We start from the raw sequence: 27543 nt of genomic DNA, 5'->3' as shown, positions 1-27543 counted from the left end.
TACACTAGTGAGGCTATAACAGTAGCGAGGCTATATACAGTAGTGAGGCTATAACAGTAGTGAGGCTATAAACGTAGCGAGGCTATATACAGTAGTGAGGCTATGTACACTAGTGAGGTTATAAACGTAGCGAGGCTATATACAGTAGTGAGGCTATAACAGTAGTGAGGCTATAAATGTAGCGAGGCTATATACAGTAGTGAGGCTATGTACACTAGTGAGGCTATAAACGTAGCAAGGCTATATACAGTAGTGAGGCTATGTACACTAGTGAGGCTATAACAGTAGCGAGGCTATGTACAGTAGTGAGGCTATGTACACTAGTGAGCCTATAAACGTAGCGAGGCTATATATAGTAGTGAGGCTATAACAGTAGCGAGGCTATGTACAGTAGCGAGGCTATTTACAATAGTGAGGCTATGTACAATAGTGAGGCTATAACAGTAGCGAGGCTATTACAGTAGCGAGGCTATTACAGTAGCGAGGCTATTACAGTAGCGAGGCTATGTACAGTAGTGAGGCTATATACAGTAGCGAGGCTATGTACAGTAGTGAGGCTATAACAGTAGTGAGGCTATAACAGTAGTGAGGCTATAAACGTAGCGAGGCTATATACAGTAGTGAGGCTATGTACACTAGTGAGGCTATAAACGTAGCAAGGCTATATACAGTAGTGAGGCTATGTACACTAGTGAGGCTATAACAGTAGCGAGGCTATGTACACTAGTGAGACTATAAACGTAGCGAGGCTATATATAGTAGTGAGGCTATAACAGTAGTGAGGCTATAACAGTAGTGAGGCTATATACAGTAGTGAGGCTATAAATGTAGCGAGGCTATATACAGTAGTGAGGCTATGTACACTAGTGAGGCTATAAACGTAGCGAGGCTATATACAGTAGTGAGGCTATAACAGTAGCGTGGCTATGTACAGTAGCGAGGCTATGTACAATAGTGAGGCTATGTACAATAGTGAGGCTATATACAGTAGTGAGGCTATATACAGTAGTGAGGCTATATACAGTAGTGAGGCTATAACAGTCGTGAGGCTATAACAGTCGTGAGGCTATAACAGTCGTGAGGCTATATACAGTAGTGAGGCTATAACAGTCGTGAGGCTATAACAGTCGTGAGGCTATAACAGTCGTGAGGCTATATACAGTAGTGAGGCTATAACAGTAGTGAGGCTATAACAGTCATGAGGCTATAACAGTCGTGAGGCTATATACAGTAGTGAGGCTATATACAGTAGTGAGGCTATATACAGTAGTGAGGCTATAACAGTCGTGAGGCTATAACAGTCGTGAGGCTATAACAGTCGTGAGGCTATATACAGTCGTGAGGCTATAACAGTCGTGAGGCTATAACAGTCGTGAGGCTATATACAGTAGTGAGGCTATAACAGTAGTGAGGCTATAACAGTCGTGAGGCTATAACAGTCGTGAGGCTATAACAGTCGTGAGGCTATATACAGTAGTGAGGCTATAACAGTCGTGAGGCTATAACAGTCGTGAGGCTATAACAGTCGTGAGGCTATATACAGTAGTGAGGCTATAACAGTAGTGAGGCTATAACAGTCGTGAGGCTATATACAGTAGTGAGGCTATAACAGTCGTGAGGCTATAACAGTAGTGAGGCTATAACAGTCGTGAGGCTATATACAGTAGTGAGGCTATAACAGTCGTGAGGCTATAACAGTCGTGAGGCTATATACAGTAGTGAGGCTATAACAGTCGTGAGGCTATATACAGTAGTGAGGCTATATACAGTAGTGAGGCTATATACAGTAGTGAGGCTATAACAGTCGTGAGGCTATAACAGTAGTGAGGCTATAACAGTAGTGAGGCTATAACAGTAGTGAGGCTATAACAGTAGTGAGGATATATACAGTAGTGAGGCTATAACAGTAGTGAGGCTATATACAGTCGTGAGGCTATATACAGTAATGAGGCTATATACAGTAGTGAGGCTATATACAGTAGTGAGGCTATAACAGTAGTGAGGCTATAACAGTAGTGAGGCTATAACAGTAGTGAGGCTATATACAGTAGTGAGGCTATAACAGTAGTGAGGCTATATACAGTCGTGAGGCTATATACAGTAGTGAGGCTATATGCAGTAGTGAGGATATAACAGTAGTGAGGCTACATACAGTAGTGAGGCTACATACAGTAGTGAGGCTATAGAAGTAGTGAGGCTATAGCAGTAGTGAGGCTATAGCAGTAGTGAGGCTATAGCAGTAGTGAGGCTATAGCAATAGTGAGGCTATAACAGTCGTGAGACTATAGCAGTAGTGAGGCTATAGCAGTAGTGAGGCTATATACAGTAGTGAGGCTATAACAGTCGTGAGGCTATAACAGTCGTGAGGCTATAACAGTCGTGAGGCTATATACAGTAGTGAGGCTATAACAGTCGTGAGGCTATAACAGTCGTGAGGCTATAACAGTCGTGAGGCTATATACAGTAGTGAGGCTATAACAGTAGTGAGGCTATAACAGTCGTGAGGCTATAACAGTCGTGAGGCTATAACAGTCATGAGGCTATATACAGTAGTGAGGCTATAACAGTAGTGAGGCTATAACAGTCGTGAGGCTATAACAGTCGTGAGGCTATATACAGTAGTGAGGCTATAACAGTCGTGAGGCTATAACAGTAGTGAGTCTATAACAGTCGTGAGGCTATATACAGTAGTGAGGCTATATACAGTAGTGAGGCTATAACAGTCGTGAGGCTATAACAGTCGTGAGGCTATATACAGTAGTGAGGCTATAACAGTCGTGAGGCTATATACAGTAGTGAGGCTATATACAGTAGTGAGGCTATATACAGTAGTGAGGCTATAACAGTCGTGAGGCTATAACAGTAGTGAGGCTATAACAGTAGTGAGGCTATATACAGTAGTGAGGCTATAACAGTAGTGAGGCTATATACAGTCGTGAGGCTATATACAGTAATGAGGCTATATACAGTAGTGAGGCTATATACAGTAGTGAGGCTATAACAGTAGTGAGGCTATAACAGTAGTGAGGCTATAACAGTAGTGAGGCTATAACAGTAGTGAGGCTATATACAGTAGTGAGGCTATAACAGTAGTGAGGCTATATACAGTCGTGAGGCTATATACAGTAGTGAGGCTATATGCAGTAGTGAGGATATAACAGTAGTGAGGCTACATACAGTAGTGAGGCTATAGCAGTAGTGAGGCTATAGCAGTACTGAGGCTATAGCAGTAGTGAGGCTATATACAGTAGTGAGGCTATAACAGTCGTGAGGCTATAACAGTCGTGAGGCTATAACAGTCGTGAGGCTATATACAGTAGTGAGGCTATAACAGTAGTGAGGCTATAACAGTCGTGAGGCTATAACAGTCGTGAGGCTATAACAGTCATGAGGCTATATACAGTAGTGAGGCTATAACAGTAGTGAGGCTATAACAGTCGTGAGGCTATAACAGTCGTGAGGCTATATACAGTAGTGAGGCTATAACAGTCGTGAGGCTATAACAGTAGTGAGTCTATAACAGTCGTGAGGCTATATACAGTAGTGAGGCTATATACAGTAGTGAGGCTATAACAGTCGTGAGGCTATAACAGTCGTGAGGCTATATACAGTAGTGAGGCTATAACAGTCGTGAGGCTATATACAGTAGTGAGGCTATATACAGTAGTGAGGCTATATACAGTAGTGAGGCTATAACAGTCGTGAGGCTATAACAGTAGTGAGGCTATAACAGTAGTGAGGCTATATACAGTAGTGAGGCTATAACAGTAGTGAGGCTATATACAGTCGTGAGGCTATATACAGTAATGAGGCTATATACAGTAGTGAGGCTATATACAGTAGTGAGGCTATAACAGTAGTGAGGCTATAACAGTAGTGAGGCTATAACAGTAGTGAGGCTATAACAGTAGTGAGGCTATATACAGTCGTGAGGCTATATACAGTAGTGAGGCTATATGCAGTAGTGAGGATATAACAGTAGTGAGGCTACATACAGTAGTGAGGCTATAGCAGTCGTGAGGCTATAGCAGTAGTGAGGCTATAGCAGTAGTGAGGCTATAGCAGTAGTGAGGCTATAGCAGTAGTGAGGCTATAGCAGTAGTGAGGCTATAACAGTCGTGAGGCTATAGCAGTAGTGAGGCTATAGCAGTACTGAGGCTATAGCAGTAGTGAGGCTATATACAGTAGTGAGGCTATAACAGTAGTGAGGCTATAACAGTCGTGAAGCTATAGCAGTTGTGAGGCTATAGCAGTAGTGAGGCTATATACAGTAGTGAGGCTATGTACACTAGTGAGGCTATAACAGTAGCGAGGCTATATACAGTAGTGAGGCTATAACAGTAGTGAGGCTATAAACGTAGCGAGGCTATATACAGTAGTGAGGCTATGTACACTAGTGAGGTTATAAACGTAGCGAGGCTATATACAGTAGTGAGGCTATAACAGTAGTGAGGCTATAAATGTAGCGAGGCTATATACAGTAGTGAGGCTATGTACACTAGTGAGGCTATAAACGTAGCAAGGCTATATACAGTAGTGAGGCTATGTACACTAGTGAGGCTATAACAGTAGCGAGGCTATGTACAGTAGTGAGGCTATGTACACTAGTGAGCCTATAAATGTAGCGAGGCTATATATAGTAGTGAGGCTATAACAGTAGCGAGGCTATAACAGTAGCGAGGCTATAACAGTAGCGAGGCTATTACAGTAGCGAGGCTATGTACAGTAGCGAGGCTATGTACAGTAGTGAGGCTATATACAGTAGCGAGGCTATGTACAGTAGTGAGGCTATAACAGTAGTGAGGCTATAACAGTAGTGAGGCTATAAACGTAGCGAGGCTATATACAGTAGTGAGGCTATGTACACTAGTGAGGCTATAAACGTAGCAAGGCTATATACAGTAGTGAGGCTATGTACACTAGTGAGGCTATAACAGTAGCGAGGCTATGTACACTAGTGAGACTATAAACGTAGCGAGGCTATATATAGTAGTGAGGCTATAACAGTAGTGAGGCTATAACAGTAGTGAGGCTATATACAGTAGTGAGGCTATAAATGTAGCGAGGCTATATACAGTAGTGAGGCTATGTACACTAGTGAGGCTATAACGTAGCGAGGCTATATACAGTAGTGAGGCTATAACAGTAGCGTGGCTATGTACAGTAGCGAGGCTATGTACAATAGTGAGGCTATGTACAATAGTGAGGCTATAACAGTAGCGAGGCTATTACAGTAGCGAGGCTATGTACAGTAGTGAGGCTATATACAGTAGCGAGGCTATAACAGTAGTGAGGCTATGTACAGTAGTGAGGCTATGTACAGTAGTGAGGCTATGTACAGTAGTGAGGCTATATACAGTAGCGAGACTGTAAATGTAGCGAGGCTATAAACGTAGCGAGGCTATGTACAGTAGTGAGGATATAACAGTAGCGAGGCTATGTACAGTAGCGAGGCTATGTACAGTAGTGAGGCTATGTACAGTAGCGAGGCTATAAACAATAGCGAGGCTATTTACAGTAGTGAGGCTATATAAAGTAGTGAGGCTAAATACAGTAGCAAGGCTTTATACAATAGCGAGGCTTTATACAATAGCGAGGCTATGTACAGTAGTGAGGCTATAACAGTAGTGAGACTATAACAGTAGCGAGGCTATAAACGTAGCGAGGCTATATACAGGCACCAGTTAGTCAGGCTGATTGAGGTAGTATGTACATGTAGATATGGTTAAAGTGACTATGCATATATGATAAACAGAGAGTAGCAGTAGCGTAAGAGGGGTTGGCGGGTGGTGGGACACAATGCAGATAGCCCGGTTAGCCTATGTGTGAGGGCACTGGTTTGTCGGGCCAATTGAGGTAGTATGTACATGAATGTATAGTTAAAGTGACTATGCATATATGATAAACAGGGGTTGGGAGGAGGCACACAATGCAAATAGTCTGGGTAGGCTTTTGATTACCTGTTTGGGAGTCTTATGGCTTGGTGGTAAAAACTGTTGAGAAGCCTTTTTGTCCTAGACTTGGCACTCCGGTACCGCTTGCCATGCGGTAGTAGAGAGAACAGTCTATGACTGGGGTGGCTGGGTGGCTCTTTGACAATTTTTAGGGCCTTCCTCTTACACCGCCTGGTGTAGAGGTCCTGGATGGCAGCTTAGCCCCAGTGATGTACTGGGCCCGAGGTCGGGACCCGAGCAATTGCCGTTTGGCCCATTCCAGTTTGTTGGTAATGTGGACACCAAGGAACTAGAAGCTCTCAACCTGTTCCACTACAGCCCCGTCGATAAGAATGGTGGCGTGCTCGGTCCTCCTTTTCCTGTAGTCCACAATCATCTCCTTAGTCTTGGTTACTTTGAGGGATAGGTTGTTATTCTGGCACCACACGGCCAGGTCTCTGACCTCCTCCCTATAGGCTGTCTCGTCGTTGTCGGTGATCAGGCCTACCACTGTTGTGTCGTCTGCAAACCTAATGATCGTGTTGAGTCGTGCCTGGCCATGCAGTCGTGGGTGAACAGGGAGTACAGGGGGGGACTGAGCACGCACCCCTGAGGGGTTCCAGTGTTGAGGATCAGCATGGCAGATGTGTTGCTACCTACCCTCACCACCTGGTGGCGGCCCGTCAGGAAGTCCAGGATCCAGTTGCAGAGGGAGGTGTTTAGTACCAGGATCCTTAACTTGGTGATGAGCTTTGAGGGTACTATGGTGTTGAACGCTGAGCTGTAATCAATAAATAGCATTCTCACGTAGGTGTTCCTTTTGGCCAGGTGGGAAAGGTTAGTGTGGAGTGCAATAGAGATTGCATCATCTGTGGATCTGTTTGGGCGGTATGCAAATTGGAGTGGGTCTAGGGTTTCTGGGATAATGGTGTTGATGTGAGCCATTACCAGCCTTTCAAAGAACTTCAATGTTACGGACGTGAGAGTTACGGGTCTGTAGTCATTTAGGCAGGTTGCCTTTGTGTTCTTGGACACAGGGACTATGGTGGTCTGATTGAAACATATTGGTATTACAGACTCAATCAGGGACATGTTGAAAATGTCAGTGAAGACACCTGCCAGTTTGTCAGCACATGCCTGGAGCACACGTCCTGGTAATCCGTCTGGACCCACAGCCTTGTGAATGTTGACCTGTTTAAAAGGTGTTACTGACGTCGGCTACGGAGAGCGTGATCACACAGTCGTCCTGAACAGCTGATGCTCTCATGCATGCCTCAGTGTTGCTTGCCTCGAAGCGAGCATAGAAGTGATTTAGCTCGTCTGGTAGGCTTGTGTCACTGGGCAGCTCGTAGCTGTGCTTCCCTTTGTAGTCGGAGCCGGTGTAGTACAATTAAACTTTAGCCCTGTATTGACGTTTGGCCTGTTTGATGGTTCATCGGAGGGCATAGCAGAATTTCTTATAAGCTTCCGGGTTAGAGTCCCACACTTTGAAAGCGGCAGCTCTACCCTTTAGCTCAGTGCGAGCCTGTAATCCATGGCTTCTGGTTTGGGTATATGCGTACAGTCACTGTGGGGACGAGGTCCTCGATGCACTTATTGATAAAGCCAGTGACTGATGTACTCTTCATTGCAATCGGAAGAATCCCAGAACATGTTCCAGTCTGTGATAGCAGAACAGTCCTGTAGTTTAGCATCTGCTTCACCTGACCACTTTTTTTCATAGAGTCACTGGTGCTTCCTGCTTTAATTTTTGCTTGTAAGCAGGAATCAGGAGGGTAGAAATGTAGGACCTAAAGGGAACGTCGCTGAATGTCCTCAGGACGTCCCCTGTTTGCTGGGTGGTGAGGCTATTCGGTTAGTCACTCCCTTAAAGCCAGTGTGTGTGTGTGTGTGTGTGTGTGTGTGTGTGTGTGTGTGTGTGTGTGTGTGTGTGTGTGTGTGTGTGTGTGTGTGTGTGTGTGTGTGTGTGTGTGTGTGTGTTTCCACCCCTCCAACATCAAACACATTCCCCACAGCCCCAGTGAGATAAGACACTCAACACAGCAACTCTCTCAAAGAGACTCTGCATGGCCCACTCATCACCAAGGCCCAACATACGTCAACACACCCACATCAACAACCCTCACAACAACACACACCTGTCTCAGCCATGCCACCGCCGTATCACCACAACATCTCTTAGCAAGAAACTAAAACAAACATCGTTACGGACAGACAGTCGAGTCAAGTGTTGCTGTGCTGTAGGCTACATGGTGTGATATGAAAGGTTGCACTTGTCTTGCATGCATCAATTACTGCGGTTTCATTCTATGTCATGTTACTTAAGAAGAGGATACACCCAGTAAAGGACTACATAGCGCTCTTTCAACAAGCCTGTTGCACTGAACCATGGAGGAGCAACCTGTACTGTATAACCATGACTACAAAGTGAAACACAATTTCCTGCATCACCCTGAGAGCAGAACAGACAGGTAAACGAAAGTTCCCGCCACTTGACCCAGAGGTCAGCAGTATGGGGATGTTGTGTAGTGAACCCTGGTCTGACTCCTGGGTGGGGAGAGAGGGACGAGAGGAGAGAAGAAAGGCCCCTGGATTGCTAACCCTAAGGTACTATGAAAACAGAACATTCATGGCCAGCCCAGCTTGGCAGAGACACAGAAAGGACCGTTTCTGCTCCATTTACTGCTCTCTGAGAGAAGAGGAGAGGCTACAGTATAATTCAGTGGTTAAGGTAAACGGCATATGAGTGCACACAAAAATGCAGATAATGACATCTTTCTGACATCCGTGCATCTCTCTTTTCTCTCCTGTCTCTCGCCAAGTTTAAGTCCCGGTGTCCCTCTGCAGTTATCAAGATTTCTTTCTATCCCTCTCCCTATCGCACACTCTCTGAGACTTTTAAACTTTAACAACTGTTCTGGGAAAGCCATGAATATGCAGAGTCACGCTTTTCTGACTGAATGAACAACAACAGGAGAGGACATTAAAATTCTTGGTAACGCATGTACACACACACACACACACACACACAAAACGCACGCACTCACACTGAATACATAACTGCAAAACCCACAGTCGTTATCGGAGACCAGAAACGTATCCATCTCCAAATCCAGTAAGAAAACCTCAGAGCTATAAGTAGATTTATTTTCTTGGTTCCTGGCATTCAAAGTTAACACAGGTAGACCATGAGACCATTATCAGAGCATCAGGCCATTAACTGACTTGAGCTCCTGGTGCAGAGCTGGGAGTTTGCTTAAGGTGACTTGATAACTTTTTAACATGTCCAACTGGCCTGAGAGGTAAATGCTATATGTATATGCTGCCGTTATGAAACCAATTCCTGGACAGCATGACTAGGGACACAATTTACAGGCCTCAGGCATCCAGACTCACATTTCACATTCAACAATGTTTGGTTCCACAGATAACAAGGTCTGTGACCACAAGGAATATGTATCTACCTGTATCAAATTATTTCATGGATCTAAAGGACAGCAAACGATCAATCTATCCAACTTCAGTCGAGTTGTATACAGGACTAATACAGGACTAGAAGTCTCTGCCTCTCTGACTAAAAGTTCAATTGAACCCTCTGGGCTTTTTCTCTCAAGACAGCAACGGGAGGGAAGGAGGGAGTCAGCTGACCCGGGTTTCAGTCAGAAACAGGAAACGTGATCTTTACTGCAGCTCCTTGCAAAACAATCTTGCTATTGTTATCTCCATTTTCCTCCGTTCCTGGTATGTTAAGGGAAATGTAAGACTATATTTTTTGAGGGTTTGTGAGTTCTCATCCCCTTCACTCTCCGTATCACAACCCTTCACTCTGTGGTTTCACAAGCAACAAATACCTTGTCCAGACAAACAGCAAACCACAGACACGTACTCGGTTCCAGACTCTGAATAGGCTGGCATGATCCAAATCCAAACTGCTGGAAAATATCTTTAACTGATATTGAGCTTCTTGCTATGGAATGATACACTACCGTCTGGGCACATAACACATCGCGGACGCAGTACCTTTCCCCTGGCATGTGGCAGTAGAATCACAACAGGAGGATCTGAGGAACAACCACAGCACAGCGCTGACGGACCACAGCCTAGTTTTAATTACCTCATTGATTTAACTTCAATTAAGTGGGCTTGTTGTGTGTCTCATCAGAGCAACAGCAGCAGCTAGCGGAGAATGAGACGCACAGCCCTCTGATGAATAGCGACAGGGACAGAGGAGAAGGGTCGTGTCAGTTGGCCTGGACGGACACACATGAAACTGGACACTGCAGCCTCGGCCATGACCTCACTCTGTTTTTCTAAGGAAATCGGACTCGTTTGGAAGGATGGAACATAAGCCTGGCACAGCAAGAGCTAGCAGTCAGAGCAAATACATACACTCAGACTGTAGCCGTCAGTGCCAACTATTCCACACACGTAACAAGCATGTTAGCCTTTACAATGAACACTGATTGATAGTTCAAACAGGATTCATCCCCATCAGACTCAAAACAACAACATACACAGTACATGTTTTACTTAATCATATGTACTGTGTTTGTCATTCTGGGAGTACTTTGTGGTGTGAAAACATAAGAATATAGGATCCCCTATCCAACATAGGATCCCCTACCCTACTGTAGTGTTGTGATGTGTGTACGTGTGTGCGTGTGTTGCTCTAAAAGTTCATATATCTAGAGAATCACGTGTTTCAAGTGAAAATAATTTACTTCCTCTGACAAATCATGAACTATGACATGCTCATCATCATTAGCAGCGCTCAACCCAGAACAATGTTTTCTCCAGGATATTTCCATATTTGTCAGTGCATAGATTGTTATAGACATACAGAATAGGCTAGATCTGAACGTTTCTGACAACTGCATAACTGTTCTGACCTGTTCAAAGAACCTTGAATAGCGGGTGGGTTGGTGACATGCAAACAGATGTAGCCCATCTAAAAACAAAATCTCATTCTGAAAAAAAACAATATATATATATATATATGTGTGTGTGTGTGTGTGTAGACCAGGCCTATTCTGAAGACCGTGAGGTGATATGCAGCAATGAGTTGTTACATTGTTATTTCACGGCTGAAGTGACACATTTAGGGGGCCTACCTGCCACTCTTGAAAAAATGCTGTCCCGTTGGTCTTTGTCTAGGGTAGGTCCCGACGCCGTGATTGCATCTGCAGACCGGAGAGAGAAAGTTTATTATTCACAATCATCAGCGCAATGAACTATCAATGTTATCTTCGTGATAGATAACATCAAACATATGTATCAAAAGTCTAGGCTGTCTAAAACAAAGGACCTTACACAGCTTTCAGAAAAAAGAAAGAAACACTTTGCTTCCGACAAAAAGTATCGCTTCACGATCGCGAACTTTCTTGTAACAATTCAACAATGGAATTCATTTTCTCACTCGGAGAAAACCTGTTGCCCTGGCCTGAACATCTGCTCTGAGGGGGATGCCATGGAAACGAGAAGGGAGAGAAATAACATGCCTACATTTACAAGACGGCCCTGCGAGGAGAGGTTGATTGTAGCCCCAATTAAATCGGCTTGTTTCAAAACGTTGCCAACCTATTTCTAGAATGACAGACCTGGCTGCGGTGCACATAAACATAACCAGTATGATACATTCCCAGGTATAAAGACTACTCTACTGCTGCAATATAACCCCGAACAATTATCTGAGATCTTATCAAGTTATGGGCATGAAAGAAAATGTGTTACCTTGTAAGAATAAGTCACAAAATAACTCCACATTCTAAAACTGGCTACTCCTCCAAAAACAACAAAAAAAGGCAATGATATGATTCGTCCTGTGAAGCCTAGGCTATTTGTGAAAGGACTTACAGGGAACGGGACCAGGGTCAAAGGATGAGATTCGTCAGTAGTACAAGAGAGTGAGGAAGAAAGAGTTGTCGCAAGCTACTTGCTAAGTCCAGCCCCTGAAGAAGACGAAAATAGAAATCTAGGCGGGTAGCACCAAAAATAGCGTTGACATCACACAACTTCTCTCTGCCATTGTTTCAGCATAGGAGCTTCCTATTGGTACACTCTGTAGCCAATCCGAACACCGTACTTTTTCCTGTCCGAAACTTTGTTCATAGTTTTTGTTCAGATGGCTTCTACAGCTCCACCTGCTGACATGGCAACCACTGTTTATTGCAAGAGAATAACTATGTTAGAGTCCTCTACTCGTACTTTTTGGACAACGCTATTATAAACATGTAATAACTTGTGTTATTTATAAATATTCTCAGTTCCAATATGTTTCTCAATGTAGCATTTCCATGTGAACTTATGACATCAATCAAGTAAACCAAACAGTATGATATAGAGTTTACAAGTGCTCTAGTAGCTATTGTCTCAATTAGCAGCATGTATGGTTATAGCAGAGAAATATGGAACTCTGAGAAAAGGTGAAAGTTAAAATGTAATTTGTCAGCTTTATCTGGGCATCTTCAATTTCAAAGACAAATTCTATGAAATGTCTTTATGAATGCGTACAGTAGCTCCTACGAAATGGTGAGATCTAAATAGTTACTAAGGGCTTCCTGTCTATCTGTTGGACAAGGTAACCCATGCACATGACTTTATCACCCTGTTGCAGGAGAACTTTCTTGCAATGCAGGACATTTTTTACTTGTAGTGTGTTTGAGGTTTAAAAAGGATTCTGAAGTTTGTCATTTCCACTTTGGAATTTCAGACTTGATTTTCTCTTACAAAAACGGTTTCAACCCCTACAAAAATGTCTATTAATTATAATCCACATAATAATGCACATTTCCTGCTGTAGCAAACGGACTCAAAATCAGATCCTACATGTGTACATCTTTTGCAAAGGAGCAAATAACATAATATGAGGGTTTGAGGTGGGAGTCGAGCATCACCTGCGTGTGCTGTGTGTGTTTTGAGGACAGGAAATGACAGAAAGTGATCTATGATAAAGAGTTCAGTCCATCCTTCAAAGGCTGGTTTCCCCGGCTTGAGCACTGCTTTCATTTCCACTCAACCTCCGTGATGCACTTTTCAAGCTCAACAGTAAAACAAACTGCTCATGCACACCAAGAACGAAACCTAATGCAGGCTGTGCTGTGGGTTATACTCGCCTTCACATGCGTATGCACAGGGGGAGCCCAGCACCCTTACCAGAAATCCTCCCAAAGTGTGGGTGTTTATGAGTGTGTGCATGTGTGTGTGGTTTGTCTTGTCAATTACACAATCCCCCAGTCTGAATCACGTCCGGCATGAGCTGAAAATAACAAGACCACAGTGTGTGTGACAGCGAAACGGCACAGCAGGCTAGCAGCCCACAGGGAGGCACACACACATGATCACAAACACAGGCAGAAGTTTAGGCGCACTGGCGAGGCGCTGGCCTATGTGAGCCACGCTGCACTGTAACACCCAAATGTAAAAGACAGGCAGCAGTGACCAATCTGTTGCTCTGGTTGAGATGGATGTTAAACTGTTTCATTTGACCCATATCATGCTGTGTCAGAGACGTGATGCATACAAACACTCTTTTAGAGGGACTGTATAAGACAATAAGAATTTCTAAGAATATAACTCAATCAAATGTATCCAAAATGTTTAAACAGAGGCTGGACATACAGCGGGCCCAGTTAAAATATGTTGAAATGTATTTTTGTAGAATATTTACCACGTTCAGATGTCAGTTAATTTGAGGGGAAGAGGCCTCTATATTAGTTCTATATGTACAGGATGTGGTCAGCTGTGAACTACATGGATTTACAGTTGAAGTCGGAAGTTTACATGCACTTAGATTGGTTGCAGTCATTAAAACTCGTTTTTCAACCACTCCACACATTTCTTGTTAACAAACTATATTTTGGCAAGTCGGTTAGGACATCTACTTTGTGCATGACAAGTAATTTTTCCAACAATTGTTTACAGAGAGATTATTTCACTTATAATTCACTGTATCACAATTCCAGGGGGTCAGAAGTTGACTGTGCCTTTAAAAAGCTTGAAAATTCCAGAAAATGATGTCATGGCTTTTGAAGCTTCTGATAGGCTAATTGACATCGTTTGAGTCATTTGGAGGTGTACGTGTGGATGTATTTCAAGGCCTACCTTCAAACTCAGTGCCTCTTTGCTTGACATCAAGGAAAAATCAAAAGAAATCAGCCAAGAACTCAGAAAAAAAAATGGTAGACCTTCACAAGTCTGGTTCATCCTTGGGAGCAATTTCCAAACGCCTGAAGGTACCACGCTCACATGTACAAACAATAGTACGCAAGTATAAACACCATGGGACCACGCAGCCGTCACACCGCTCAGGAAGGAGACGCGTTCTGTCTCCTAGAGATGAACGTACTTTGGTGCGTTAGTACAAATCAATCCCAGAACAACAGCAAAGGACCTTGTGAAGATGCCAGAGGAAACAGGTACAAAGTATTTATATCCACAGTAAAACAAGTCCTATATCGACATAACCTGAAAGGCCGCTCAGCAAGGAAGAAGCCACTGCTCCAAAACTGCCATAAAAAAGACAGACTACGGTTTGCAACTGCACATGGGGACAAAGATCTTACTTTTTGGAGAAATGACCTCTGGTCTGATGAAACAGACCGTTTTGTTACTAAAGCACCTTATACCACCCACCACTGCGACCTGTATGCTCTAGTCGGCTGGCCCTCGCTACATATTTGTCGCCAGACCCACTGGCTCCAGGTCATCTACAAGTCCATGCTAGGTAAAGCTCCGCCTTATCTCAGTTCACTGGTCACGATGGCAACACCCACCCTTAGCACGCACTCCAGCAGGTGTATCTCACTGATCATCCTTAAAGCCAACATCTCATTTGGCCGCCTTTCCTTCCAGTTCTCTGCTGCCTGTGACTGGAACAAATAGCAAAAATCACTGAAGTTGGAGACTTATCTCCCTTACCAACTTTAAACATCTGCTATCTGAGCAGCTAACCGATCGCTGCAGCTGTACATAATCCATCGGTAAATAGCCCACCCAATCTACCTACCTCATCCCCATACTGTTTTTATTTATTTACTTTTCTGCTCTTTTGCACACCAGTATCTCTACCTGCACATGACCATCTGATCATTTATCACTCCAGTGTTAATCTGATAAATTGTAATTTTTCACTCCTATGGCCTATTTATTGCCTACCTCCTCATGCCTTTTGCACACAATGTATATAGACTCTCTTTTTTTCCTACTGTGTTATTGACTTGTTTATTGTTTACTCCATGTGTGACTCTGTGTTGTTGTCTGTTCACACTGCTATGCTTTATCTTGGCCAGGTCGCAGTTGTAAATGAGAACTTGTTCTCAACTAGCCTATCTGGTTAAATAAAGGTGTTCTCAACTAGCCTACCTGGTTAAATAAAGGTGTTCTCAACTAGCCTACCTGGTTAAATAAAGGTGTTCTCAACTAGCCTACCTGGTTAAATAAAGGTGAAATAAATAAAATAATAATAATACTAATAGAGTGTATGTAAACTTCTGACCCACTGGGAATGTGATGAAAGAAATAAAAGCTGAAATAAATCACTCTCTCTACTATTATTCTAACATTTCACGTTCTTAAAATAAAGTGGTGATCCTAACTGACCTAAAACAGGGAAGGTTTACCAGGATTAAATGTCAGGAATTGTGAAAAACTGAGTTTAAATGTATTTGCCTGAGGTGTATGTAAACTTCCGACTCCCACCTGCACAATTACACTGACAAGGACTCTCAGTTTCACACACATATTATAATCAGGATCAATACACAAAATAAGACAACGCTTCCAAAAAGTGCAAGATGAGTACTGTCAAAACCTAAACCATGTTCCACGGCAAGATGAGTACTGTCAAAACCTAAACCATGTTCCACGGCAAGATGAGTACTGTCAAAACCTAAACCATGTTCCACGGCAAGATGAGTACTGTCAAAACCTAAACCATGTTCCACGGCAAGATGAGTACTGTCAAAACCTAAACCATGTTCCATGGCAAGATGAGTACTGTCAAAACCTAAACCATGTTCCACGGCAAGATGAGTACTGTCAAAACCTAAACCATGTTCCACGGCAAGATCCTGGGATGCCTCTTAATTACATTAGAATTGACAGAATTTTTTGCAACTTTGCTGTACATTCCAACTCAAGTCAATAAGACATAGATAGATACAGATATTATTTTAGGCCTTTCAGGACAAGACCTGGTAACCTCTGCCCAAGATCACAATGTGGTCCAGAGAGAGAGGGCATCAGACAGATGGGGACAGGGATGGAGGAAGGAGAGCATCAGACAGACGGGGACAGGGATGGAGAGAGGTGGGCATCAGACAGATGGGGACAAGGAGGGAGGAAGGAGGGCATCAGACAGATGGGGACAGGGATGGAGGGAGGTGGGCATCAGACAGATGGGGACAGGGATGGAGGGAGGAGGGCATCAGACAGATGGGGACAGGGATGGAGGGAGGAGGGCATCAGACAGATGGGGACAGGGATGGAGGGAGGTGGGCATCAGACAGATGGGGACAGGGATGGAGGGAGGAGGGCATCAGACAGATGGGGACAGGGATGGAGGGAGGAGGGCATCAGACAGATGGGGACAGGGATGGAGGGAGGAGGGCATCAGACAGATGGGGACAGGGAGGGAGGGAGGGAATCAGACAGACGGGGACAGGGATGGAGGAAGGAGGGCATCAGACAGATGGGGACAGGGATGGAGGGAGGTGGGCATCAGACAGATGGGGACAGGGAGGGAGGGAGGGAATCAGACAGATGGGGACAGGGATGGAGGGAGGGAGGGAGGGAATCAGACAGATGGGGACAGGGATGGAGGGAGGTGGGCATCAGACAGATGGGGACAGGGATGGAGGGAGGAGGGCATCAGACAGATGGGGACAGGGATGGAGGGAGGAGGGCATCAGACAGATGGGGACAGGGAGGGAGGGAGGGAGGGAATCAGACAGACGGGGACAGGGATGGAGGGAGGTGGGCATCAGACAGGTGGGGACAGGGATGGAGGGAGGAGGGCATCAGACAGATGGGGACAGGGATGGAGGGAGGAGGGCATCAGACAGATGGGGACAGGGATGGAGGGAGGAGGGCATCAGACAGATGGGGACAGGGATGGAGGGAGGAGGGCATCAGACAGATGGGGACAGGGAGGGAGGTGGGCATCAGACAGATGGGGACAGGGATGGAGGAAGGAGGGCATCAGACAGATGGGGACAGGGATGGAGGGAGGAGGGCATCAGACAGATGGGGACAGGGATGGAGGGAGGAGGGCACTTTGACTTAAATTAACACATCAGGCATGTAATTATCAGAAAGTGCATTTCAGCAAAAAGACAGTTGACTGCTCTGACAAGAGGAAGGGCTAACCGGGAGACCAGAAGTTGCCAACAGTGGTGGTGGGTGTTGAGTGTAAAATATCAGGTAGACAGCCTGCAGCTCACCACGCTACATGTACCACCCTGCCGGCCTACTCCATCACCACCCAACAAATTATCAAGATACAATTTCTGAAATATTAACACTAATTCAGCATCTATGGTTTAAGAAATAATACACATGTTGTATTCTTGCTGTATCAAAATATAGAATAACGCTTTTTAGAAATTCAATCTGCGCATTTTAATCCATATTTATAAACTGCATATGTGTGTGAAATATGTTTTCCTGCCATGAATCACTTCCATTTTGTGATTAAAGGAGAACCGAAGCACTAAGTCATCCTGAAGCAGAAAGTTGGTAATAACGAGCGTTTGAATTCAATATAGATATAACTAGATTACAGTTGTTGGACCAGCTGTTGAGAACCTTTCCACTGAATCAAACCTCATAAGGCTGTTTAGATCAAGGCGCGGTTGGGCTTTATGTTAGCTACATGTGTGGACAGTATGCAGTTGTAAAAATCCAGTACTGTGCATTTACTTGTGTGTATATAAATGAGATTATTTTTAATCTGTGGAGACTCATATTTCACCAATTATGAAACACAATATAAAATGGTCTAAGTGACCAGTACCAGCAGTGTAGTGAATAAATGTCCTGGCACAGAAACACCAGGCCGTGGGAGAGGGAAACAGTAACATATATGTGAACTGATAGGCTTATACTTTATTACTACAGTGTGAGAGAAGAAAGAAGAGAGAGTGAAGGAGGGAGAATGCAGGAGTGAGCAATGTGTCTGATGTGAGGATGTCTGGTCGCAGCTTGCCAACAGGGTCCTTCCCTTTAAGAAGCCAAAAGGAATGTGAAAAATGCTGGATAAGGAGGTATGGAAGCAGCAGTCATAGTTATAACACTCACAGTATGGTGAAGAGAGAAAGAGAAAGAGAAGAGAAGAGAAGAGAAGAGAAGAGAAGAGAAGAGAAGAGAAGAGAAGAGAAGAGAAGAGAAGAGAAGAGAAGAGAAGAGAAGAGAAGAGAAGAGAAGAGAGAGCATAGAGAAAGACATGGATAATGGATTTGAGTACAGGACAGTTTGTTGGAGAGTGAATACTACAACGGGATCAGTGGATGTTTAGATGTTTAATAGTGGAGTCGTGTGTGTATTTGTGCACACATGCAAGTGTGTGTGTGTGTTTGAAAGAGGTTGACAAAAATGGGATAACAGTGTGCAGTGCTGTATATAAGCAAGGAGCAACAGTGGAGGATGGCGTGGACAGGGTTTACAGTACAGGATCATTTTGGTCATTTAGCAGAGCGATTTGGGTTGAGCGCCTTGCTCAAGGGCACACCGGCAGATTCGTCACCCAGTCGGTACAGGGATTCAAACCAACAACATTTACTTGCCCAATGCTCTTAACCACTAGGCTACCTGCGACCCAGCATAATGTCTGTTGGCCCTCGCTAATCAGTCGTACACCCCCTGAACTGCACGTACAGAATCTAATTCACACACAGTCATACTAACAAATACGCACATATACACAGGGACACGCATAGCACATTTTCCATGGGGTTTTTAGTGTCCATTCGTTCACTGACGTGGTGGGTGGTTGTGTGAGCGAGAGTCTGAAACATACAGCTGGCTGTGAAGAGGCCCAACTGGAAAGTGTTGGTTAGAGCTCTCTATCCTGTACATCATCAGTGTGTCTGTTCAGCACACCACCAGGTTCAAACAGTCACTTTCCAAAACAAAGGAAAACAGCTCACACTAGGTTCCCTCTAGAACAGTCATCAAGCTCTACTGTGTTCATATATATATATATATTTTAAATGGAGATTGATAATCTATTCAATACAACATTAGGTGGTATGTCTGATGATGATGAGTTTCACATGAGCACATACCTCATATAAAGTAATACTATAGGAAAGAACAATGGTATACCTTTTGTTTGCTATTTTTAATATTGATTAATACAGATACCGAATGTGGCAATTTCCAGTCAGAGCTCAATGGAAACTAAATCTCCTTCTCAAATGAAACTTGAATCTGATTTCATGCATTTTTTTGTAGATGGTTCAAGAGAGCCAGACAGCCCAGGGGGTATGACAGACCAGCTAGATCTACTGTCTCTATTATATTATGACAGACCAGCTAGATCTACTGTCTCTATTATATTATGACAGACCAGCTAGATCTACTGTCTCTATTATATTATGACAGACCAGCTAGATACTGTCTCTATTATATTATGACAGACCAGCTAGATCTACTGTCTCTATTATATTATGACAGACCAGCTAGATCTACTGTCTCTTTATATTATGACAGACCAGCTAGATCTACTGTCTCTATTATAATGACAGACCAGCTAGATCTACTGTCTCTATTATATTATAAATGACAGACCAGCTAGATCTACTGTCTCTATTATATTATGACAGACCAGCTAGATCTACTGTCTCTATTATATTATGACAGACCAGCTAGATCTACTGTCTCTTATATTATGACAGACCAGCTAGATCTACTGTCTCTATTATATTATGACAGACCAGCTAGATCTACTGTCTCTATTAATTATGACAGACCAGCTAGATCTACTGTCTCTATTATATTATGACAGACCAGCTAGATCTACTGTCTCTATTATATTATGACAGACCAGCTAGATCTACTGTCTCTATTATATTATGACAGACCAGCTAGATCTACTGTCTCTATTATATTATGACAGACCAGCTAGATCTACTGTCTCTATTATATTATGACAGACCAGCTAGATCTACTGTCTCTATTATATTATGACAGACCAGCTAGATCTACTGTCTCTATTATATTATGACAGACCAGCTAGATCTACTGTCTCTATTATATTATGACAGACCAGCTAGATCTACTGTCTCTATTATATTATGACAGACCAGCTAGATCTACTGTCTCTATTATATTATGACAGACCAGCTAGATCTACTGTCTCTATTATATTATGACAGACCAGCTAGATCTACTGTCTCTATTATATTATGACAGACCAGCTAGATCTACTGTCTCTATTATATTATGACAGACCAGCTAGATCTACTGTCTCTATTATATTATGACAGACCAGCTAGATCTACTGTCTCTATTATATTATGACAGACCAGCTAGATCTACTGTCTCTATTATAATATGACAGACCAGCTAGATCTGTCTCTATTATATTATGACAGACCAGCTAGATCTACTGTCTCTATTATATTATGACAGACCAGCTAGATCTACTGTCTCTATTATATTATGACAGACCAGCTAGATCTACTGTCTCTATTATATTATGACAGACCAGCTAGATCTACTGTCTCTATATATTATGACAGACCAGCTAGATCTACTGTCTCTATTATATTATGACAGACCAGCTAGATCTACTGTCTCTATTATATTATGACAGACCAGCTAGATCTACTGTCTCTATTATATTATGACAGACCAGCTAGATCTACTGTCTCTATTATAATATGACAGACCAGCTAGATCTACTGTCTCTATTATATATGACAGACCAGCTAGATCTACTGTCTCTATTATATTATGACAGACCAGCTAGATCTACTGTCTCTATTATATTATGACAGACCAGCTAGATCTACTGTCTCTATTATATTATGACAGACCAGCTAGATCTACTGTCTCTATTATATTATGACAGACCAGCTAGATCTACTGTCTCTATTATATTATGACAGACCAGCTAGATCTACTGTCTCTATTATATTATGACAGACCAGCTAGATCTACTGTCTCTATTATATTATGACAGACCAGCTAGATCTACTGTCTCTATTATATTATGACAGACCAGCTAGATCTACTGTCTCTATTATATTATGACAGACCAGCTAGATCTACTGTCTCTATTATATTATGACAGACCAGCTAGATCTACTGTCTCTATTTATTATGACAGACCAGCTAGATCTACTGTCTCTATTATATTATGACAGACCAGCTAGATCTACTGTCTCTATTATATTATGACAGACCAGCTAGATCTACTGTCTCTATGTATCTATTATATTATGTATGACAGACCAGCTAGATCTACTGTCTCTATTATATTATGACAGACCAGCTAGATCTACTGTCTCTATTATATTATGACAGACCAGCTAGATCTACTGTCTCTATTATTTATGACAGACCAGCTAGATCTACTGTCTCTATTATATATGACAGACCAGCTAGATCTACTGTCTCTATTATATTATGACAGACCAGCTAGATCTACTGTCTCTATTATATTATGACAGACCAGCTAGATCTACTGTCTCTATTATATTATGACAGACCAGCTAGATCTACTGTCTCTATTATATTATGACAGACCAGCTAGATCTACTGTCTCTATTATATTATGACAGACCAGCTAGATCTACTGTCTCTATTATATTATGACAGACCAGCTAGATCTACTGTCTCTATTATATTATGACAGACCAGCTAGATCTACTGTCTCTATTATATTATGACAGACCAGCTAGATCTACTGTCTCTATTATATTATGACAGACCAGCTAGATCTACTGTCTCTATTATATTATGACAGACCAGCTAGATCTACTGTCTCTATTATATTATGACAGACCAGCTAGATCTACTGTCTCTTTATTATGACAGACCAGCTAGATCTACTGTCTCTATTATATTATGACAGACCAGCTAGATCTACTGTCTCTATTATATATGACAGACCAGCTAGATCTACTGTCTCTATTATATATGACAGACCAGCTAGATCTACTGTCTCTATTATATTATGACAGACCAGCTAGTACTGTCTCTATTATATTATGACAGACCAGCTAGATCTACTCTGTCTCTATTATATTATGACAGACCAGCTAGATCTACTGTCTCTATTATATTATGACAGACCAGCTAGATCTACTGTCTCTATTATATTATGACAGACCAGCTAGATCTCTCTCTCTATATTATGACAGACCAGCTAGATCTACTGTCTCTATTATATTATGACAGACCAGCTAGATCTACTGTCTCTATTATATTATGACAGACCAGCTAGATCTACTGTCTCTATTATATTATGACAGACCAGCTAGATCTACTGTCTCTATTATATTATGACAGACCAGCTAGATCTACTGTCTCTATTATATTATGACAGACCAGCTAGATCTACTGTCTCTATTATATTATGACAGACCAGCTAGATCTACTGTCTCTATTATATTATGACAGACCAGCTAGATCTACTGTCTCTATTATATTATGACAGACCAGCTAGATCTACTGTCTCTATTATATTATGACAGACCAGCTAGATCTACTGTCTCTATTATATATGACAGACCAGCTAGATCTACTGTCTCTATTATATTATGACAGACCAGCTAGATCTACTGTCTCTATTATATATGACAGACCAGCTAGATCTACTGTCTCTATTATAATTGACAGACCAGCTAGATCTACTGTCTCTATTATATTATGACAGACCAGCTAGATCTACTGTCTCTATTATATATGACAGACCAGCTAGATCTACTGTCTCTATTATATTATGACAGACCAGCTAGATCTACTGTCTCTATTATATTATGACAGACCAGCTAGATCTACTGTCTCTATTATATTATGACAGACCAGCTAGATCTACTGTCTCTATTATATTATGACAGACCAGCTAGATCTACTGTCTCTATTATATTATGACAGACCAGCTAGATCTACTGTCTCTATTATATTATGACAGACCAGCTAGATCTACTGTCTCTATTATATTATGACAGACCAGCTAGATCTACTGTCTCTATTATATTATGACAGACCAGCTAGATCTACTGTCTCTATATTATTATGACAGACCAGCTAGATCTACTGTCTCTATTATATTATGACAGACCAGCTAGATCTACTGTCTCTATTATATTATGACAGACCAGCTAGATCTACTGTCTCTATTATATTATGACAGACCAGCTAGATCTACTGTCTCTATTATTATGACAGACCAGCTAGATCTACTGTCTCTATTATATTATGACAGACCAGCTAGATCTACTGTCTCTATTATATTATGACAGACCAGCTAGATCTACTGTCTCTATTATATTATGACAGACCAGCTAGATCTACTGTCTCTATTATTATGACAGACCAGCTAGATCTACTGTCTCTATTATATTATGACAGACCAGCTAGATCTACTGTCTCTATTATATTATGACAGACCAGCTAGATCTACTGTCTCTATTTTATTATGACAGACCAGCTAGATCTACTGTCTCTATTATTTATGACAGACCAGCTAGATCTACTGTCTCTCTATTATATTATGACAGACCAGCTAGATCTACTGTCTCTATTATATTATGACAGACCAGCTAGATCTACTGTCTCTATTATATTATGACAGACCAGCTAGATCTACTGTCTCTATATATTATGACAGACCAGCTAGATCTACTGTCTCTATTATATTATGACAGACCAGCTAGATCTACTGTCTCTATTATATTATGACAGACCAGCTAGATCTACTGTCTCTATTATATTATGACAGACCAGCTAGATCTACTGTCTCTATTATATTATGACAGACCAGCTAGATCTACTGTCTCTATTATATATGACAGACCAGCTAGATCTACTGTCTCTATTATATTATGACAGACCAGCTAGATCTACTGTCTCTATTATATTATGACAGACCAGCTAGATCTACTGTCTCTATTATATTATGACAGACCAGCTAGATCTACTGTCTCTATTATATTATGACAGACCAGCTAGATCTACTGTCTCTATTATATTATGACAGACCAGCTAGATCTACTGTCTCTATTAATTATGACAGACCAGCTAGATCTACTGTCTCTATTATATTATGACAGACCAGCTAGATCTACTGTCTCTATTATATTATGACAGACCAGCTAGATCTACTGTCTCTATTATATTATGACAGACCAGCTAGATCTACTGTCTCTATTATATTATGACAGACCAGCTAGATCTACTGTCTCTATTATATTATGACAGACCAGCTAGATCTGTCTGTCTCTATTATATTATGACAGACCAGCTAGATCTACTGTCTCTATTATATTATGACAGACCAGCTAGATCTACTGTCTCTAATTATATATGACAGCAGCTAGATCTACTGTCTCTATTATATATGACAGACCAGCTAGATCTACTGTCTCTATTATTATGACAGACCAGCTAGATCTACTGTCTCTATTATATTATGACAGACCAGCTAGATCTACTGTCTCTATTATATATGACAGACCAGCTAGATCTACTGTCTCTATTATATTATGACAGACCAGCTAGATCTACTGTCTCTATTATATTATGACAGACCAGCTAGATCTACTGTCTCTATTATATATGACAGACCAGCTAGATCTACTGTCTCTATTATATTATGACAGACCAGCTAGATCTACTGTCTCTATTATATTATGACAGACCAGCTAGATCTACTGTCTCTATTATATATGACAGACCAGCTAGATCTACTGTCTCTATTATATTTGACAGACCAGCTAGATCTACTGTCTCTATTATATTATGACAGACCAGCTAGATCTACTGTCTCTATTATATTATGACAGACCAGCTAGATCTACTGTCTCTATTATTATGACAGACCAGCTAGATCTACTGTCTCTATTATATTATGACAGACCAGCTAGATCTACTGTCTCTATTATATTATGACAGACCAGCTAGATACTGTCTCTATTATATTATGACAGACCAGCTAGATCTACTGTCTCTATTATATTATGACAGACCAGCTAGATCTACTGTCTCTATTTATTATGACAGACCAGCTAGATCTACTGTCTCTATTATATTATGACAGACCAGCTAGATCTACTGTCTCTATTATATTATGACAGACCAGCTAGATCTACTGTCTCTATTATATTATGACAGACCAGCTAGATCTACTGTCTCTATTATATTATGACAGACCAGCTAGATCTACTGTCTCTATTATATTATGACAGACCAGCTAGATCTACTGTCTCTATTATATTATGACAGACCAGCTAGATCTACTGTCTCTATTATATTATGACAGACCAGCTAGATCTACTGTCTCTATTATATTATGACAGACCAGCTAGATCTACTGTCTCTATTATATTATGACAGACCAGCTAGATCTACTGTCTCTATTATATTTGACAGACCAGCTAGATCTACTGTCTCTATTATATTATGACAGACCAGCTAGATCTACTGTCTCTATTATATTATGACAGACCAGCTAGATCTACTGTCTCTATTATATTATGACAGACCAGCTAGATCTACTGTCTCTATTATATTATGACAGACCAGCTAGATCTACTGTCTCTATTATATTATGACAGACCAGCTAGATCTACTGTCTCTATTATATATGACAGACCAGCTAGATCTACTGTCTCTATTATATTATGACAGACCAGCTAGATCTACTGTCTCTATTATATTATGACAGACCAGCTAGATCTACTGTCTCTTATAATTATGACAGACCAGCTAGATCTCTGTACTGTATCTATATAATTTGACAGACAGCTAGATCTACTGTCTCTATTATATTATGACAGACCAGCTAGATCTACTGTCTCTATTATATTATGACAGACCAGCTAGATCTACTGTCTCTTATATTATGACAGACCAGCTAGATCTACTGTCTCTATTATATTATGACAGACCAGCTAGTATCTACTGTCTCTATTATATTATGACAGACCAGCTAGATCTACTGTCTCTATTATATTATGACAGACCAGCTAGATCTACTGTCTCTATATATTATGACAGACCAGCTAGATCTACTGTCTCTATTATATTATGACAGACCAGCTAGATCTACTGTCTCTATTAATATTACAGACCAGCTAGATCTACTGTCTCTATTATATATGACAGACCAGCTAGATCTACTGTCTCTATTATATTATGACAGACCAGCTAGATCTACTGTCTCTCTATTTATATGACAGACCAGCTAGATCTACTGTCTCTATTATATTATGACAGACCAGCTAGATCTACTGTCTCTATTATATTATGACACCAGCTAGATCTACTGTCTCTATTATTTATGACAGACCAGCTAGATCTACTGTCTCTATTATATATGACAGACCAGCTAGATCTACTGTCTCTATTATATTATGACAGACAGCTAGATCTACTGTCTCTATTATATTATGACAGACCAGCTAGATCTACTGTCTCTATTATATTATGACAGACCAGCTAGATCTACTGTCTCTATTATATATGACAGACCAGCTAGATCTACTGTGTCTCTATTATATTATGACAGACCAGCTAGATCTACTGTCTATTATATATATGACAGACCAGCTAGATCTACTGTCTCTATTATATTATGACAGACCAGCTAGATCTACTGTCTCTATTATATTATGACAGACCAGCTAGATCTACTGTCTCTATTATATTATGACAGACCAGCTAGATCTACTGTCTCTATTATATTATGACAGACCAGCTAGATCTACTGTCTCTATTATATTATGACAGACCAGCTAGATCTACTGTCTCTATTATATATGACAGACCAGCAGATCTAGATGTACTCTCTCTATAAATGACAGACCAGCTAGATCTACTGTCTCTATTATATATGACAGACCAGCTAGATCTACTGTCTCTATTATATTATGACAGACCAGCTAGATCTACTGTCTCTATTATATTATGACAGACCAGCTAGATCTACTGTCTCTATTATATTATGACAGACCAGCTAGATCTACTGTCTCTATTATATTATGACAGACCAGCTAGATCTACTGTCTCTATTATATTATGACAGACCAGCTAGATCTACTGTTCTCTATATATATGACAGACCAGCTAGATCTACTGTCTCTATTATATATGACAGACCAGCTAGATCTACTGTCTCTATTATATTATGACAGACCAGCTAGATCTACTGTCTCTATTATATTATGACAGACCAGCTAGATCTACTGTCTCTATTATATTATGACAGACCAGCTAGATCTACTGTCTCTATTATATTATGACAGACCAGCTAGATCTACTGTCTCTATTATTATATGACAGACCAGCTAGATCTACTGTCTCTATTATATTATGACAGACCAGCTAGATCTACTGTCTCTATTATATTATGACAGACCAGCTAGATCTACTGTCTCTATTATAT

General features: G+C 41.5%; 1 protein-coding gene across 1 annotated transcript in view; it reads right to left on the bottom strand.

The window, feature by feature from the left end:
- Positions 1 to 27543, bottom strand: part of LOC109869288 (histone deacetylase 7) — an 88091-nt gene that overhangs the window by 52817 nt on the left and 7731 nt on the right. The window contains 1 exon segment of the mRNA XM_031803512.1: positions 11045 to 11113. Within this exon segment, the coding sequence (XP_031659372.1) occupies positions 11045 to 11113 (69 nt within the window).

The sequence above is a fragment of the Oncorhynchus kisutch genome, linkage group LG24, assembly GCF_002021735.2.
Source record: "Oncorhynchus kisutch isolate 150728-3 linkage group LG24, Okis_V2, whole genome shotgun sequence".
Classification (NCBI taxonomy): Eukaryota; Metazoa; Chordata; class Actinopteri; order Salmoniformes; family Salmonidae; genus Oncorhynchus; species Oncorhynchus kisutch.
Note: the sequence above shows the minus strand (reverse complement) of the source record. Positions and strands in the feature narration are given on the sequence as shown.